Source organism: Oncorhynchus mykiss, chromosome 1 (genome assembly GCF_013265735.2).
Source record: "Oncorhynchus mykiss isolate Arlee chromosome 1, USDA_OmykA_1.1, whole genome shotgun sequence".
NCBI lineage: Eukaryota > Metazoa > Chordata > Actinopteri > Salmoniformes > Salmonidae > Oncorhynchus > Oncorhynchus mykiss.
Window position 1 is genome coordinate 3,624,786 of NC_048565.1, and position 19,250 is coordinate 3,644,035.

A 19,250-nucleotide genomic window follows, 5' to 3' on the forward strand; every position below is an offset into this window, starting at 1 on the left:
TGTATTTGTATTAATTAATAATATGTATTTGTATTAATTAATAATATGTATTTGTATTAATTCATTTTAATTTGAATAGAAGACGGTACATGTTATGAACATGTTCATAGAACATGTTATGTTACCAGAAACGTAGAATGCACATTTTTTTAATTTGTCATGTGCAAAGACTATTCTTCAAATGTTAAGCTAAATGTGGTAGACGATTCTTATTTTACAAGTAGCAGATCACAAGGCGTCTTGTCAATCGCCAGACATATTCCTTCAGTGGTTTTCACATCATGGTGCCGTATTGAAACAACACTATGGAATTGTATTTCATGTGAAAACCCCCTTAACTGCTGATGTTTCATGAGTTTAATTGAAACAGAGACAAATATACTGAACAAAAATATGCAACGAGCAACAAATTCAAAGATTTTACTGAGTTACAGTTAATATGAGGAAAATCGGTCAATTTAAATAAGGTCATTAGGTCATAAACTATTGATTTCACATGACTGGGAATACAGATATACTTGGTCACAGATACTTTAAAAAAAAAATGGGTCTCACAATGGGCCTCGGGATTTCATCAATGTATTTTTGTGCATTCAAATTGCCATCGGTAAAATGCAACTGTGTTCGTTGCCCGTAGCTTATACCTGTCCATACCATAACCCCACTGCCAACGTGGTACACTTTGTTCACAGCGTCGACATCAGCAAACCGCTCACCCATGCAACGTCGCACACATGCTCTGCAGTTGTGAGGCCGGTTGGACGTGCTAACAAATTCTCTAAAATGAGTTGGAGGCGGCTTATGATAGATAAATGAACATTCAATTATCTGGCAACAGTTTTGGTGGACATTCCAGCAATCTACTAGCACTACCCCATAATGACAATGCAAAAACAGGTTTTAAGAAATGTATTAAAAATAAAAAAACATAAATACCTTATTTACATAAATATTCAGACCCTTTGCTATGAGACTTTGAAATTGAGCTCCGGTGCATCCTGTTTCCATTGATCATCCTTGAGATGTTTCTTCAACTTGATTGGCGTCTATCTGTGGTAAATTAATTTGATTGGACATGATTTGGAAAGGCACACACCTGTCTATATAAGGTCCCACAGTTGACAGTGCATGTCAGAGCAAAAAACCAAGCCATGAGGTCGAAGGAATTGTCTGTAGAGCTCCGAGGCACAGATCTGGGGTAGGGTTCCAAAAAATGTCTTCAGCATTGAAGGTCCCCAAGAACATAGTGACCACCATCATTCTAAAATGGAAGAAGACTCTTTCTAGATCTGGCCGCCCGGCCAAACTGAGCAACCGGGGGAGAAGGGCCTTGGTCAGGGAGGTGACCAAGAACCCGATGGTCACTCTGACAGCGCTCTAGAGTACTAAGTGAATGTGGATGTGAGCATTGTGTGATTCACAAGGCCGCAGGGCAAGACGGATTACCAGGACATGCGCTGACCAACTGGTGTCTTCACTGACATTTTAAACCTCTCTCTGTCCGAGTCTGTAATACCAACATGTTTTAAGCAGACCACCATAGTGCCAGTGCCTTAAAGCTGGATTTGGATACAAAAAGATTTCCCAAGCTTTAAACATCCCAAGGAGCACTGTGCAAGCGATAATATTGAAATGGAAGGAGTACGTTATGTTTGGCGTAAAAGCAACACAGCTCATCACCCTGAACACACCATCCCCACTGTCAAACATGGTGGTGGCAGCATCATGGTTTGGGCCTGCTTTTCTTCAGCAGGGACAGGGAAGATGGTTAAAATTGATGGGAAGATGGATGGAGCCAAATACAGGACCATTCTGGAAGAAAACCTGATGGAGTCTGCAAAAGACCTGAGACTGGGACGGAGATTTGTCTTCCAACAAGACAATGATCCAAAACATAAAGCAAAATCTACAATGGAATGGTTCAAAAATAAACATATCCAGGTGTTAGAATGGCCAAGTCAAAGTCCAGACCTGAATCCAATCGAGAATCTGTGGAAAGAACTGAAAACTGCTGTTCACAAATGCTCTCCATCCAACCTCACTGAGCTCGAGCTGTTTTGCAAGGAGGAATGGGAAAAAATGTCAGTCTCTCGATGTGCAAAACTGATAGAGACATACCCCAAGCGACTTACAGCTGTAATCGCAGCAAAAGGTGGCGCTACAAAGTATTAACTTAAGGGGGCTGAATAATTTTGCACGCCCAATTTTTCAGTTTTTGATTTGTTAAAAAAGTTTGAAATATCCAATAAATGTCGTTCCACTTCATGATTGTGTCCCACTTGTTGTTGATTCTTCACAAAAAAATACAGTTTTATATCTTTATGTTTGAAGCCTGAAATGTGGCAAAAGGTCGCAAAGTTCAAGGGGGCCGAATACTTTCGCAAGGCACTGTATGTTAGAATACTATTCATTGACTACAGCTCAGCGTTCAACACCATAGTCCCCTCAAAGCTCTTCAATAAGCTAAGGACCCTGACACTAAACACCTCCTTCTGCAACCTCTGGATCCTGGACTTACTGACGAGCCGCCCCCAGGTGCTAAGGGTAGGTAACAACACATCCGCCATGCTGATCCTCAACACAGGGGCCCCTCAGGGGTGTGTGCTCAGTCCCTTCCTGGTACTCCCTGTTCACTCATGACAGCACGGCCAGGCACGACTCCAACACCATCATTAAGTTTTCAGATGACACAACAGTGGAAGGCCTGATCACCACCAACGACGAGACAGCCTATAGGGAGGAGGTCAAAAACATGACCGTGTGATGCCAGGACAACAACCTCTCCCTCAACGTGATCAAGACAAAGGAGATGATTGTGGACTACAGGAAAAAGAGGACCGAGCACGTCCCCCATTCTCATCGACGGGGCTGCAGTGGAGCATGTTGAGAGCTTCATGTTCCTTGGTGTCCACAGCACCAACAAACGAACATGGTCCAAGCACACCTTGTCAGTCGTGAAGAGGGCACAAAACCTATCCCCCCTCAGGACACAGAAAAAATTTGGCATGGGTCCTCAGATCCTCAAAAGGTTCTACAGCTGCACCATCGAGAGCATCCTGACTGGTTGCATCACTGCCTGGAGAGGGTAGTGAAAACGCCCCAGCACATCACTGGGGCCAAGTTTCCTGCCATCCAGGACCTCTATATCAGAGGAAGGCCCTAAAAATTGTCAAAGACTCCAGCCACCCTAGTCATAGACTGTTCTCTCTGCTACAGCACGGCAAGCTGTACCGGAGCGCCAAGTCTAAACTTCTAAACAGCTTCTACACCCAAGCCATTAGACTCCTGAACGTCTAATCAAATGGCTACCCAGACTATTTGCATTCCCCCCCCCCCTACTCTCTTTTACACCACTGCTACTCTCTGTTATCATCTACACATAGTCACTTTAATAACTCTACCTACATGTACCATGCTGTAGTGTCTCTCCAGTTTCATTGATGCTGACCATACTGTAGTGTCCCTCCAGTTTCATTGATGCTGACCATACTGTAGTGTCCCTCCAGTTTCATTGATGCTGACCATACTGTAGTGTCCCTCCAGTTTCATTGATGCTGACCATACTGTAGTGTCCCTCCAGTTTCAGAGATGCTGACCATACTGTAGTGTCCCTCCAGTTTCATTGATGCTGACCATACTGTAGTGTCCCTCCAGTTTCATTGATGCTGACCATACTGTAGTGTCCCTCCAGTTTCATTGATGCTGACCATACTGTAGTGTCCCTCCAGTTTCAGAGATGCTGACCATACTGTAGTGTCCCTCCAGTTTCAGAGATGCTGACCATACTGTAGTGTCCCTCCAGTTTCAGAGATGCTGACCATACTGTAGTGTCCCTCCAGTTTCATTGATGCTGACCATACTGTAGTGTCCCTCCAGTTTCATTGATGCTGACCATACTGTAGTGTCCCTCCAGTTTCATTGATGCTGACCATACTGTAGTGTCCCTCCAGTTTCATTGATGCTGACCATACTGTAGTGTCCCTCCAGTTTCAGAGATGCTGACCATACTGTAGTGTCCCTCCAGTTTCAGAGATGCTGACCATACTGTAGTGTCCCTCCAGTTTCATTGATGCTGACCATGCTGTAGTGTCTCTCCAGTTTCATTGACGGTTCTCCCTCATGTTAGATTACATTAAATGAAAGATACCTCATTATCAGAGTACACCTCGTCTGATGATGAAATTAATAGGGTATCACGTGTGTTGCAGTCTACCACCAACTAGAAAGCAGACAACAAAATCTTCAGGACTTCAGTCTAATATATGTTACATATTACCATGGGCAGCGTTTAGACAGGCAGACCAATAATTTTTTTCCACTAATTGTGGAAAAATTTGACCAATCAGCTTTGAAAAAGAGCTAATGTGAAAAGATCAGATGTGATTGGTCAAAAGACCAACTGGTGGAAGAAATATCAGAATTGGGCTGCCTGTCTAAACGAAGCCCATGTGACACCGAACACATCTGATTCAAGTAACCAGTAATTGTTATTCAAATTGGTGTGAATGAAAGCAGATGCCCAAATGGAATCAGTGGATGGTTTACCTCATTGGAGATGACATCATCCACAGGCCGAAGGTACGAACAGCCCCTCCCCTTACTGTGACCGTCACCCTCCTATTGGCCAGTGGTATAAGGTACTTCAGTAAATACTTTAAAGTACAAACTAAGTTTTTTTGTATCTGCACTTTACTATTTACATTTTTGAAAATTTTTACTACACTACATTCGTAAAGAAACTAAATGTACTTTTTTTACTCCATACAATCTCCCTGACATTCATAAGTACTCGTTACATTTTGAGTGCTTAGCAGGACAGGAAAATGATCGAATTCCCACACTTATCAAGAAAACATCCTTGGTCATTCCAACTGCTTCTGATCTGGAGGACTCACTAAACAGAGAACATCCCTGGTCATCCCTACTGCCTCTGATCTGGAGGACTTACTAAACAGAGAACATCCCTGGTCATCCCTACTGCCTCTGATCTGGAGGACTCACTAAACAGAGAACATCCCTGGTCATTCCAACTGCTTCTAATCTGGAGGACTCACTAAACAGAGAACATCCCTGGTCATCCCTACTGCCTCTGATCTGGAGGACTCACTAAACAGAGAACATCCCTGGTCCTCCCTACTGCCTCTGATCTGGAGGACTCACTAAACAGAGAACATCCCTGGTCATCCCTACTGCCTCTGATCTGGAGGACTCACTAAACAGAGAACATCCTTGGTCATCCCTACTGCCTCTGATCTGGTGGACTCACTAAACAGAGAACATCCCTGGTCATCCCTACTGCCTCTGATCTGGAGGACTCACTAAACAGAGAACATCCCTGTTCATCCCTACTGCCTCTGATCTGGTGGACTCACTAAACAGAGAACATCCCTGGTCATCCCTACTGCCTCTGATCTGGAGGACTCACTAAACAGAGAACATCCCTGGTCATCCCTACTGCCTCTGATCTGGAGGACTCACTAAACAGAGAACATCCCTGGTCCTCCCTACTGCCTCTGATCTGGAGGACTCACTAAACAGAGAGCATCCCTGGTCATCCCTACTGCCTCTGATCTGGAGGACTCACTAAACAGAGAACATCCTTGGTCATCCCTACTGCCTCTGATCTGGTGGACTCACTAAACAGAGAACATCCCTGGTCATCCCTACTGCCTCTGATCTGGAGGACTCACTAAACAGAGAACATCCCTGTTCATCCCTACTGCCTCTGATCTGGAGGACTCACTAAACAGAGAACATCCCTGGTCATCCCTACTGCCTCTGATCTGGAGGACTCACTAAACAGAGAACATCCCTGGTCCTCCCTACTGCCTCTGATCTGGAGGACTCACTAAACAGAGAGCATCCCTGGTCATCCCTACTGCCTCTGATCTGGAGGACTCGCTAAACAGAGAACATCCCTGTTCATCCCTACTGCCTCTGATCTGGCGGACTCACTAAACAGAGAACATCCCTGTTCATCCCTACTGCCTCTGATCTGGAGGACTCACTAAACAGAGAACATCCCTGGTCATCCCTACTGCCTCTGATCTGGAGGACTCACTAAACAGAGAACATCCCTGGTCATCCCTACTGCCTCTGATCTGGAGGACTCACTAAACAGAGAACATCCCTGGTCATCCCTACTGCCTCTGATCTGGAGGACTCACTAAACAGAGAACATCCCTGGTCATCCCTACTGCCTCTGATCTGGAGGACTCACTAAACAGAGAACATCCCTGGTCATCCCTACTGCCTCTGATCTGGAGGACTCACTAAACAGAGAACATCCCTGGTCATCCCTACTGCCTCTGATCTGGAGGACTCACTAAACAGAGAACATCCCTGGTCATCCCTACTGCCTCTGATCTGGAGGACTCACTAAACAGAGAACATCCCTGTTCATCCCTACTGCCTCTGATCTGGAGGACTCACTAAACAGAGAACATCCCTGGTCATTCCAACTGCCTCTGATCTGGAGTACTCACTAAACAGAGAACATCCCTGGTCATCCCTACTGCCTCTGATCTGGAGGACTCACTAAACACAAATGCTTTAGTTTGTAAATTGTGTCTGAGTGCTAGAGTGTGCCCCAGGCTATCTGTAAATGTCTGGGTGCTAGAGTGTGCCCCAGGCTATCTGTAAATGTCTGGGTGCTAGTGTGCCCCAGGCTATCTGTAAATGTCTGAGTGCTAGAGTGTGCCCCAGGCTATCAGTAAATTATGTCTGAGTGCTAGAGTGTGCCCCAGGCTATCAGTAAATTATGTCTGAGTGCTAGAGTGTGCCCCAGGCTATCAGTAAATTATGTCTGAGTGCTAGAGTGTGCCCCAGGCTATCAGTAAATTATGTCTGAGTGCTAGAGTGTGCCCCAGGCTATCAGTAAATTATGTCTGAGTGCTAGAGTGTGCCCCAGGCTATCTGTAAATGATGTCTGAGTGCTAGAGTGTGCCCCAGGCTATCTGTAAATGATGTCTGAGTGCTAGTGTGTGCCCCAGGCTATCTGTAAATTGTCAAATAAAAAATGAAATTGTACCGTCTGGTTTGCTTAATATAAGAAATATGACATTATTTATACTTTACATTTTGATACTTAAGTATATTTAAAACCAAACACTTTTAGACTTTCACTCGAGTCATTTTCTATTAAAGTACATTATCTGTACTTTTACTCAAGTGTGACATTTGGGTTTATTCCACCTCTGGCTACTAGGTAGATGTTCCTGTTGCCCGGACACAGTAGTGCCTGGCAAGCGGGAGTGAAGGGTGCCGTTTCCCGGGTGGGGTTGTTGTTCATGCCCTCCCCATTGAGCCTACGTATCAAGGTGACATCTAGCTGGTTATCAATATTAGTTATTTCGTGTGTAGGCTGCCATCCGACTTGAAATCAAATCAGGGGGAGGAGGGGGGGATCCCTAATAAACCCCAGGAAGAGTAGCTGCTACCTTGGCACGAACTAATATGTATCCATAATAAATAAAAATAAAGACTGTATAAAATAATAAATAGAAACGTTAGTGACCATCCCTCAGGTGTATTGTATTCAAAACGATAAGAACAGGATTTAAACAAGGTTTATTTACACATCAAAAAGGGCGATGTAAATAATATGAGTCTTTACAAGCTCAAAACAGGTTTTTAGAAAGGAAAAGAAGAGCAGAGAATATTCTCCTCAGAAGGAGAACATATTCATTCTGGACACCGCTTCTCAAGGACATCAATAAAATAAAATTAAAAAAACAGGCAGAATCTGGTCGTTTCTGACATCAGCAAATAGTGGCGCCGAACAGAGAAATGAAAGTATTGGAGGTCCGAATGTTTACAAAACAGGAGGGTAGCAAAGAGCTGGGAGACCTTAGTTGGCATTTGAGGTAAGTGACACTGAAGCACTGCAATACCAATGTGGCAAAATAGGGTCGACAAGGAACACATCAGGGGCTTCTATGCAAACAGATTTCATTTTGATACCCGAATGATTGTTTACAACCGAACTAAAAACCATCTCTGTCCATCTTTCAAACCCCCCCCCCCCCCCCCCCCCCCCAGCCATGATGTCATTGTGTTAAAGCGTCATTGCTTCTGCTGCAGTGCCTCCTTGCGAGCAGCGTCCTGTAACAGCTGAGTGTCAACCTCATCGGCAGGCAGTTGGACGTACCGCACCACAGAGCCTCGGATGAAACAGTTCTTCACTGATAACTGGTGACAGGAGATAACAGAACAGGATTAGACAAACAGGCTGGATGGATCACTTTAGAGAGAGGAGGAGAAACAACAGGAGAACAGTCAATAATCCCTTATTGATTTATTTCACAGCATCATCTGTTCTGAAGATGGTGATGTGAAGGAATTGGGGTATTACAGTACATCCAGTCAATGTCAGAAGCAGAGCTTTTAGTTAAGGGCTGGTTTCCTAGACACGGATTTAAGCCTAGACTACACCTTCTGAAAGTATTCTGAACCCCCCTCAAAGTTTGTTACAGCCTTACTCGAAAATGTAATTACATTTTTTTCCCCACAATCTACACACTACACCCATAATGACAACGTAAAAACAGGTGTAAAAATGTTCGCAAATGTATTAAAAAAATAAAAAACAGAAATAACTTATTTACACAGGGCATGTCAGAGCTGAAAACAAGCCACGAGGTAGAAGGAATTGTCTGTAGAGCTCAGAGACAGGATTGTGTCGAGGCACAGATCTGGGGAAGGGTACCAAAAAAATTCTGCAGCATTGAAGGTCCCCAAGAACACAGTGGCCTCCATCATTCTTAAATGGAAGAAGTTTGGAACCACCAAGTCTCTTCCTAGAGGCCGGATGCCCGGCCAAACTGAGCAATCAGGGGAGAAGGGCCTTGGTCAGGGAGGTGACCAAGAACCCAATGGTCACTCTGACAGAGCTCCTGAGTTCCTCTGTGGAGATGGGAGAACCTTCCAGAAGGACAACCATTCTACAACACTCCACCAATCATGCCTTTACGGTAGAGTGGCCAGACAGAAGCCACTCCTCAGTAAAAGGCACATGACAGCCCACTTGAAGTTTGCCAAAAGGTACCTAAAGGACTCTCAGACCATGAGAAACAAGATTCTCTGGTCTGATGAAACCAAGATTGAACTCTGTGGCCTGAATGCCAAGCGTCACGTCTGGAGGAAACCTGGCACCATCCCTACGGTGAAGCATGGTGGTGACAGCATCATGCTGTGGGGATGTTTTTCAGTGGATGGGACTGGGAGACTAATCAGGATTGAGGGAAAGATGAACAGAGCAAAGTACAGAGAGATCCTTGATGAAAACCTGCTCCAGAGCACTCAGGACCCCAGACTGGGTTGAAGGTTCACCTTCCAACAGGACAACTACCCTAAGCACACAGCCATGACAACACAGGAGTGGCTTTGGGACAAGTCTCTGAATGTCCTTGAGTGGCCCAGCCAGAGCCCGGAGTTGAACCCAATCTAACATCTCTGGAGAGACCTGAAAATAGCTGTGCAGCGACGCTCCCCATCCAACCTGACAGAGCTTGAGAGGATCTGCAGAGAAGAATGGGGAGAAACTCCCCAAATACAGGTGTGCCAAGCTTGTAGCGTCATACCCAAGAAGACTTGAGGCTGTAATTGCTGCCAAAGGTACTGAGTAAAGGGTCTGAATACTTATTTAAATGTAATCTGTTTAAAATTTGAATACATTTGCCAAAAAAAAAAAAAAAAAAAAAAAAAAAAAAATGTTTTGCTTTGTCATTATGGGGTGTTGTGATGTCATTATGGGGTATTGTGATGTCATTATGGGGTAGTGTGATGTGTTAGTGCGCGATGAGACAAGGATATCCCTGCCGGCCAAACCCTCCCTAACCCAGACGACGGTTCTCCCAGTCACGGCCGGCTGCGACAGAGTCTGGGCTCGAACCCAGAGTCTCTGGTGGCACAGCTAGCACTGCGATGCAGTGCCTTAGACCACTGCGCCACCCGGGAGGCCCGTGCCTTTCTTCGTCTAGCTCTGTCATCTAGCTCTGTCTTTCATCGTCTAGCTCTGTCATCTAGCTCTGTCTTTCATCGTCTAGCTCTGTCATCATCTAGCTCTGTCTTTCATCGTCTAGCTCTGTCATCATCTAGCTCTGTCTTTCATCGTCTAGCTCTGTCTTTCATCGTCTAGCTCTGTCTTTCATCGTCTAGCTCTGTCTTTCATCGTCTTGCTCTGTCTTTCTTCGTCTAGCTCTGTCTTTCTTCGTCTAGCTCTGTCTTTCTTCGTCTAGCGCTCTGTCTTTCTTCGTCTAGCTCTGTCTTTGTCTAGCTCTGTCTTTGTCTAGCTCTGTCTGTCTTCGTCTAGCTCTGTCTTTCTTCGTCTAGCTCTGTCTTTCTTCGTCTAGCTCTGTCTTTCTTCGTCTAGCTCTGTCTGTCTTCATCTAGCGCTCTGTCTTTGTCTAGCTCTGTCTTTGTCTAGCTCTGTCTTTGTCTAGCTCTGTCTTTGTCTAGCTCTGTCTGTCTTTGTCTAGCTCTGTCTTTCTTCGTCTAGCTCTGTCTTTCTTCGTCTAGCTCTGTCTTTCTTCGTCTAGCTCTGTCTTTCTTCGTCTAGCTCTGTCTGTCTTCGTCTAGCTCTGTCTTTCTTCGTCTAGCTCTGTCTTTCATTGTCTAGCTCTGTCTTTCATTGTCTAGCTCTGCCTTTCTTCGTCTAGCTCTGTCTGTCTTCGTCTAGCTCTGCCTGTCTTTCTTCATCTAGCTCTGCCTGGCTTCGTCTAGCCCTGTCTTTCATTGTCTAGCTCTGTCTTTCATTGTCTAGCTCTGTCTGTCTTCATCGAGCTCTGTCTTCGTCTAGCTCTGCCTGTCTTTCTTCGTCTAGCTCTGTCTTTCATCGTCTAGCTCTGTCATCTAGCTCTGTCTTTCATCGTCTAGCTCTGTCATCATCTAGCTCTGTCTTTCATCGTCTAGCTCTGTCATCATCTAGCTCTGTCTTTCATCGTCTAGCTCTGTCTTTCATCGTCTAGCTCTGTCTTTCATCGTCTAGCTCTGTCTTTCATCGTCTTGCTCTGTCTTTCTTCGTCTTGCTCTGTCTTTCTTCGTCTTGCTCTGTCTTTCTTCGTCTAGCTCTGTCTTTCATCGTCTAGCTCTGTCTGTCTTCATCTAGCGCTCTGTCTTTCTTCGTCTAGCTCTGTCTTTGTCTAGCTCTGTCTGTCTTCGTCTAGCTCTGTCTGTCTTCGTCTAGCTCTGTCTTTCTTCGTCTAGCTCTGTCTTTCTTCGTCTAGCTCTGTCTGTCTTCGTCTAGCTCTGTCTGTCTTCGTCTAGCTCTGTCTGTCTTCGTCTAGCTCTGTCTTTCTTCGTCTAGCTCTGTCTTTCATTGTCTAGCTCTGCCTTTCTTCGTCTAGCTCTGTCTGTCTTCGTCTAGCTCTGCCTGTCTTTCTTCATCTAGCTCTGCCTGGCTTCGTCTAGCTCTGTCTTTCATTGTCTAGCTCTGTCTTTCATTGTCTAGCTCTGTCTGTCTTCATCTAGCGCTCTGTCTTTCATCGTCTAGCTCTGTCTTTCTTCGTCTATCTCTGTCTTTCTTCGTCTATCTCTGTCTTTGTCTAGCTCTGTCTGTCTTTGTCTAGCTCTGTCTTTCTTCGTCTAGCTCTGTCTTTCTTCGTCTAGCTCTGTCTTTCTTCGTCTAGCTCTGTCTTTCTTCGTCTAGCTCTGTCTTTCTTCGTCTAGCTCTGTCTTTCATTGTCTAGCTCTGTCTTTCATTGTCTAGCTCTGCCTTTCTTCGTCTAGCTCTGCCTTTCTTCGTCTAGCTCTGTCTGTCTTCATCTAGCTCTGCCTGGCTTCGTCTAGCTCTGTCTTTCATTGTCTAGCTCTGTCTTTCATTGTCTAGCTCTGTCTGTCTTCATCGAGCTCTGTCTTCGTCTAGCTCTGCCTGTCTTTCTTCGTCTAGCTCTGTCTGTCTTCGTCTAGCTCTGTCTGTCTTCGTCTAGCTCTGTCTTTCATCGTCTAGCTCTGTCTTTCATCGTCTAGCTCTGTCTTTCATCGTCTAGCTCTGTCTTTCATCATCTGGCTCTGTCTTTCATCATCTGGCTCTGTCTTTCATCATCTGGCTCTGTCTTTCATCGTCTAGCTCTGTCTTCCTTCGTCTAGCTCTGTCTTCCATCGTCTAGCTCTGTCTTCCTTCGTCTAGCTCTGTCTTCCTTCGTCTAGCTCTGTCTTCCTTCGTCTAGCTCTGTCTTTCATCGTCTAGCTCTGTCTTTCATCGTCTAGCTCTGTCTTTCATCGTCTAGCTCTGTCTTTCATCGTCTAGCTCTGTCTTTTATCGTCTAGCTCTGTCTGTCATCATCGAGCTCTCTCTTTGTCTAGCTCTAATGTTTTGCTTTGTCATTATGGGGTGTTGTGATGTCATTATGGGGTATTGTGATGTCATTATGGGGTATTGTGATGTCATTGCAGGGGTATTGTGATGTCATTATGGGGTATTGTGATGTCATTATGGGGTATTGTGATGTCATTATGAGGTATTGTGATGTCATTATGGGGTATTGTGATGTCATTATGGGGTATTGTGATGTCATTATGGGGTATTGTGATGTCATTATGGGGTATTGTGATGTCATTATGGGGTATTGTGATGTCATTATGGGGTATTGTGATGTCATTATGGGGTATTGTGATGTCATTATGGGGTATTGTGATGTCATTATGGGGTATTGTGATGTCATTATGGGGTATTGTGATGTCATTATGGGGTATTGTGATGTCATTATGGGGTATTGTGATGTCATTATGGGGTATTGTGATGTCATTATGGGGTATTGTGTGTAGATTGATGAGGGGAAAACAAAACAATTTAATCAATTTTTATAATAAAGGCTGTAACATAAAATGTGGAAAGTCAAGGGGTCTGAATTACTTACCCAATGCACTGTGAATATGTCTGGGAAACCAGCCCTATATTGTCCAATGTATGGACAGGACAACTCACCATATGTGGATACTTCTCTGGATCCGTGACACTGATGTCCGTCAGTTTAATGTTCAGGTACTGCAAGAGAAAGAACTACAGTGAGCACAACGTAGGCGCCCATTTAAAAGTGATGAATGTGGTTTGGGTTGTCTTCTAGTCTTACCTGATCAACCGAGTGAAGTGTTCCACAGATGCTGAAAATAGACAGAGATGTGTAACTTGCAAAATCAACATCTGTCATCTCAAGCTTTCAATTGTGAGGTTTTCAGTGCATGGGGGGGGGCCTTCAGGTAAAAGACAAGGACATCCCACCCACATAGTGGACACCACCCACTTCATTCCAACGTTAACCAGGCTGTTGAATAGTGGGACCAAGGACACCGGGTTCTACAGTGGGACTCGCATATGCGCCTAAATATTGTTACTGTGCGACCTTGAAGTTTAATTTAGGAGCTCCTAGAAAAATGAAAGTTTCTAGCTTTATTAATACCTTAAAGAGCTTTCACTGTGCTCCTAAATGTCTGTCTACATCTTCTAGGTATGAAAACAAGTTCTCCCAGAGCCCTGTGGCGTGGGCTGACCTCGTGTCACCGGGACTACGGGAAAATGTGTACACTCAATTCTTCGTTTTATTTTAATTGCATGTATTATAACATATTGTGTATTTTGTGTGCTTCTCACAAAATTAATTTCCATAAAAAAATTGTATAGGGTGTTGTCTGCCTTCGTAGACAAAATTGATTTACACCCATCCTTTACAAAAACAACCCTCAGATGAAGGAAAGTGGATAAGCTAGCCAGCAGATCCGACACCTTACACTACAGGGTCGGACACCGCAGAGCAGGCATGACGATAATTTAAGCCAACGGCCTGTCCGACCCCGTGGTGCAGCTGTAAGCAAGCGTTCAAGTGGGTCTCTGTTGTAGTAGAAAGAGGAGGAAGGGACGCGCTACTAAGGTACACAATAGTACATTTTGGTAGATAGAAGTTGCTCTTTGGTAAAAAGGGGTGAATTGGTCATCAAAAAGAAAGGAGGATCAAGGCCCTCTTCATATAATTAATTAAAATGCCTTTATTTGTATGGCATGTTCAATAGAATGGTCTGGCCTTCATCAGGGAGTACAAAAAAATTATACAATGTCCTCTTTTGATCAGCTTTTCCAATTGGCCCTAATTGGAAGAGGGAGTGGTTACACAATTGATTGGACAACACCTAGTAAGCAATACTATACACATTAAAAGGGTGAAATACTGTAGCTATGTGATCATAAAAATACAACTCCAAACTAGAAGTATCAGGACACTTCTAACCTTAAATATAGTAAATGTAGTTCTAACCTTAAATATAGTAAAGGTAGTTCTAACCTTAAATATGACTGGGAGAAGTGTCAAGAATAAGAAAGCAATATATTCCATAGTACACTAGTACACAGCAAAACATGAACAACAGTCTAAACATAGCTGAGGGCAATTGAAAAGCTGTTCAAAAGAGGACATTGTATTCCTTTTTTTGCTCTCCCTGACGAAGGCCATGCAGCCGAAACACGTCGGTTTAAAAAAACAACTTTGTTTCTATTGAACAAATAAAGGCATTTTAATCAATTATATGGAGAGTGCCTTGGTCCTCCTTTCTTTTGGGGTCTCTGTTGTTGTTGTGTTAGACCAGCTATTCCCAGAGGAGCAGAAAGAATAGCGGAAGCCCCAACATGCACTTCAAGGAGTCGTCACTAGTTGCCACAGCAACAGTCATAAACCCCATTTTTTTTTTGCAATTTCTCTTCTTAAATGTGACATTAAACCTAAAAACACACAGCTAAACTTAAATTAAGACCAAAAATAACATTTTGCATTGCCAATTTTGACTGTGGCAACTAGAGGAAACCAGGGTTCAGGTCTGGAAGCAGTCAATTGTTCCTACATTCTTGCTTTCTGTACTGCAGTTTAACTGACGTCAAGCCCAGAAAGACCATTTTCCAGTGATCGCCTCATTGAGAAGACTGATTCGAAAATTGATGACACTTTTGTGCACAGAACATCCATTGAATTATTCAAATAATTGTAACGGAGGCTGATTTTATGGGTATTACGACACCACTGTGGGGCTCTATATATGGTCCATGAATCTCTCTATTTGAAAATTACTCAAATTATGCTGCAAAGCATTTCTTAAACAGACGCAAACTGAACAAAAAGGGAAGGGACCTAAAAATAGAAACCCTGTTTTCTTCCCCAATTCTTTTATACCTCAATGAATGGACTCCTCGTTTGCTAAATTCAACGTATTATACATTACAGTCAGTTATTATCCATTTATCTTCATTACCACAATATACATGATCCCAATTCTTGCTCCAAGATTCCCGACAATTAGAAGAAAAGTAAAACGGTAAAAGTAGATCGTACTGGGTTATTGGTACATTGAACCATGTCGGGCGCCATAGTTTTTTTTAAACGGTGTGTTAAAACATCTCGCTTCTGAGTTTCCAGATTCTCTCACGGCCACAGCGGCTGTTCATCTGCTGGAGGCTTCAACAACCACTCAGACTTCACCTAGCTACTGTTGTAGCCTATATATATTTTAATTTAATTTAATTTTTTTAAAACTTGATTTTTATTGATCAAACGATTTCAGATTTTGTCTAACGAAAACGCGCTATAAAAAAAAAAGTTAAACGCGTTATTATAAAACAATGACGTTATGTGAATTCTGCCACGAACTACATAATTACAAACCTCAAGTCATTTTTGAGCTCCACCACCACGTCCTTCCCCACCAGGGACTTGAAAAAGGAGTAGAAAAGCTGCAACAGAAATACACATTTAACCTAACTAGCTACAGCGTTATGAATCATTGATAGGTCGATAGCGTTAGTAGTCTGGCATTCCTTGCGCTAACTAGGAGACCAGGGCCGTAACTTAATGATTTATATGCAACAATTATTTATAGTAATTACCTAGCTAGCTAGGCTCAAATGTTTGCTAGCTGATAAACGACATGCTCATTCTTCAGACATGCTAGCTGGCCTGAAACCGGTCGTATATGTTTGACTTAACGTTATATAGATGCAGTTTTAACTATCAACACACTTTGTAACATCGGTAAACGAGATAAAAACGATTACAATATAGCAAACTAAAGCACGCAAGATTGTCACCATTTTCAGTTTTCAGCGCTGCTTCCTCGTCTCAGGTTGATGATGTCACGACGATACCATTTGGTCGGTTTTAAAATACGTCATGATTGTGGAAGAAACATTTGTGATGCGCGCTAAAATTTTCATTAATAAAATCTTATTTTACGCAATTTATTTTATTTTTCTCCTTATGTAATACATTTATGGACCGAGTAGGATAAGTAGGCTAATTAATGTACTTTGTATATCTTCTATGGAGTTACTAAAAGAAGGATAAATGATTTTTCTCCAATCCAATGACGTTGCCACGTGATTCTAAATATATCCACACTAATGCAATACTGTTAACATACCAGCAGGTGGTAGCATTTCAAACCAAATCAACTTGTATTTGTCACATGCGCGGAATACAACTAGTGTAGTAGACCTTACCTGTGAAATGCGGAATACAACTAGTGTAGTAGACCTTACCTATGAAATGCTTACTTACAAGCCTTTAACCAACAATGCAGTTCAAGAAATAGAGTTAAGAAAATATCTACTAAATAAACTAAAGTATATTTAATATTTTTTAATCAATAAAAAGTAACAAGAAAATTACCTGTACCGAGTCAATGTGCAGGGGTGCAGGTTAGTCGAGGTCATTTGTAAAGTGAATATGCATAGGTAATAAACAGTGAGTAGCAGCAGTGTAAAAACAAAATCAATGTAAATAGTTTGGGTGGCCATTTGATTATATGTACAGCAGTCTAATGGCTTGGGGGTAGAAGCTGTTAAGGAGCCTTTTGGTCCTAGACTTGGTGCTCAGGTACCCATTGCTGTGCGGTAGCAGAGAGAACACCTGGGTGACTGGAGTCTTATTTTTTTAATATATATATATATATGTATTGTCAGGAGGCTTGGCCTCAGTGATGTACTGGGCCGTTCGCACTACCCTCTGTAGCGCCGAGCAGTTGCCATACCAGGCGGCGATGCAACCGGTCAGGATGCTCTCGATGGTGCAGCTGTAGAACTTTTTTGAGGATCTGGGGACCCCGTGCCAAATCTTTTCAGTCTCCTAAAAAATATATATAATGGATAGTTGGACACTGGGCTAGCTCTGTCATCATCTAGCTCTGTCTTTCTTCCTCTAGCTCTGTCTTCCTCTAGCTCTGTCTTTCTTCCTCTAGCTCTGTCTTCCTCTAGCTCTGTCTTCATCTAGCTCTGTCTTCCTCTAGCTCTGTCTGTCTTCCTCTAGCTCTGTCTTCATCTAGCTCTGTCTTCATCTAGCTCTGTCTTTCTTCCTCTAGCTCTGTCTTCATCTAGCTCTGTCTTTCTTCCTCTAGCTCTGTCTTCCTCTAGCTCTGTCTTCCTCTAGCTCTGTCTTTCTTCCTCTAGCTCTGTCTTCATCTAGCTCTGTCTTTCATCCTCTAGCTCTGTCTTCATCTAGCTCTGTCTTCATCTAGCTCTGTCTTCATCTAGCTCTGTCTTCATCTAGCTCTGTCTTCTTCTAGCTCTGTCTTTCTTCCTCTAGCTCTGTCTTCATCTAGCTCTGTCTTCATCTAGCTCTGTCTTTCATCCTCTAGCTCTGTCTTCCTCTAGCTCTGTCTTCATCTAGCTCTGTCTTTCTTCCTCTAGCTCTGTCTTCCTCTAGCTCTGTCTTTCTTCCTCTAGCTCTGTCTTCATCTAGCTCTGTCTTCATCTAGCTCTGTCTTTCTTCCTCTAGCTCTGTCTTCATCTAGCTCTGTCTTCATCTAGCTCTGTCTTTCATCCTCTAGCTCTGTCTTCCTCTAGCTCTGTCTTCATCTAGCTCTGTCTTTCTTCCTCTAGCTCTGTCTTCCTCTAGCTCTGTCTTTCTTCCTCTAGCTCTGTCTTCATCTAGCTCTGTCTTCATCTAGCTCTGTCTTTCTTCCTCTAGCTCTGTCTTCATCTAGCTCTGTCTTTCTTCCTCTAGCTCTGTCTTCATCTAGCTCTGTCTTTCTTCCTCTAGCTCTGTCTTCATCTAGCTCTGTCTTCATCTAGTTCTGTCTTTCTTCATCTAGCTCTGTCTTATTTTTGCTCTGTCTTTCTTCCTCTAGCTCTGTCTTCCTCTAGCTCTGTCTTCATCTAGCTCTGTCTTTCTTCATCTAGCTCTGTCTTCCTCTAGCTCTGTCTTCCTCTAGCTCTGTCTTCATCTAGCTCTGTCTTTCTTCCTCTAGCTCTGTCTTCATCTAGCTCTGTCTTCATCTAGCTCTGTCTTTATCTAGCTCTGTCTTCATCTAGCTCTGTCTTCATCTAGCTCTGTCTTTCTTCCTCTAGCTCTGTCTTCATCTAGATCTGTCTTCATCTAGCTCTGTCTTCCTCTAGCTCTGTCTTCATCTAGCTCTGTCTTCCTCTAGCTCTGTCTTCATCTAGCTCTGTCTTTCTTCCTCTAGCTCTGTCTTCATCTAGCTCTGTCTTCATCAAGCTCTGTCTTTCTTCATCTAGCTCTGTCTTCATCTAGCTCTGTCTTTCTTCCTCTAGCTCTGTCTTCATCTAGCTCTGTCTTCCTCTAGCTCTGTCTTCATCTAGCTCTGTCTTCATCTAGCTCTGTCTTTCTTCCTCTAGCTCTGTCTTCCTCTAGCTCTGTCTTTCTTCCTCTAGCTCTGTCTTCCTCTAGCTCTGTCTTCCTCTAGCTCTGTCTTTCTTCCTCTAGCTCTGTCTTCCTCTAGCTCTGTCTTCCTCTAGCTCTGTCTTTCTTCCTCTAGCTCTGTCTTCCTCTAGCTCTGTCTTCCTCTAGCTCTGTCTTTCTTCCTCTAGCTCTGTCTTCATCTAGCTCTGTCTTTCTTCCTCTAGCTCTGTCTTCATCTAGCTCTGTCTTCATCTAGCTCTGTCTTCTTCTAGCTCTGTCTTCCTCTAGCTCTGTCTTCCTCTAGCTCTGTCTTCATCTAGCTCTGTCTTCCTCTAGCTCTGTCTTCCTCTAGCTCTGTCTTCCTCTAGCTCTGTCTTCCTCTAGCTCTGTCTTCTTCTAGCTCTGTCTTCCTCTAGCTCTGTCTTCATCTATCTCTGTCTTCCTCTAGCTCTGTCTTCCTCTAGCTCTGTCTTCCTCTAGCTCTGTCTTCATCTAGCTCTGTCTTCCTCTAGCTCTGTCTTTCTTCCTCTAGCTCTGTCTTCCTCTAGCTCTGTCTGTCTTCCTCTAGCTCTGTCTTCATCTAGCTCTGTCTTCATCTAGCTCTGTCTTCCTCTAGCTCTGTCTTCATCTAGCTCTGTC

At 43.6% G+C, this 19,250-nt stretch overlaps 1 protein-coding gene across 1 annotated transcript; it reads right to left on the minus strand.

Annotated features, from left to right (window-relative positions):
• Positions 1–7,552: 7,552 nt before the first annotated feature.
• On the minus strand, positions 7,553–16,164 carry smx5. The gene is made up of 5 exons (XM_036981414.1): positions 16,064–16,164; positions 15,642–15,709; positions 13,071–13,101; positions 12,926–12,985; positions 7,553–8,190 (listed from the first exon to the last, which is right to left on the minus strand). The coding sequence occupies exons 1-5, from the start codon at positions 16,064–16,066 to the stop codon at positions 8,065–8,067; spliced, it is 288 nt and encodes a 95-aa protein (XP_036837309.1). The 5' UTR covers positions 16,067–16,164; the 3' UTR covers positions 7,553–8,064.
• Positions 16,165–19,250: the final 3,086 nt, after the last annotated feature.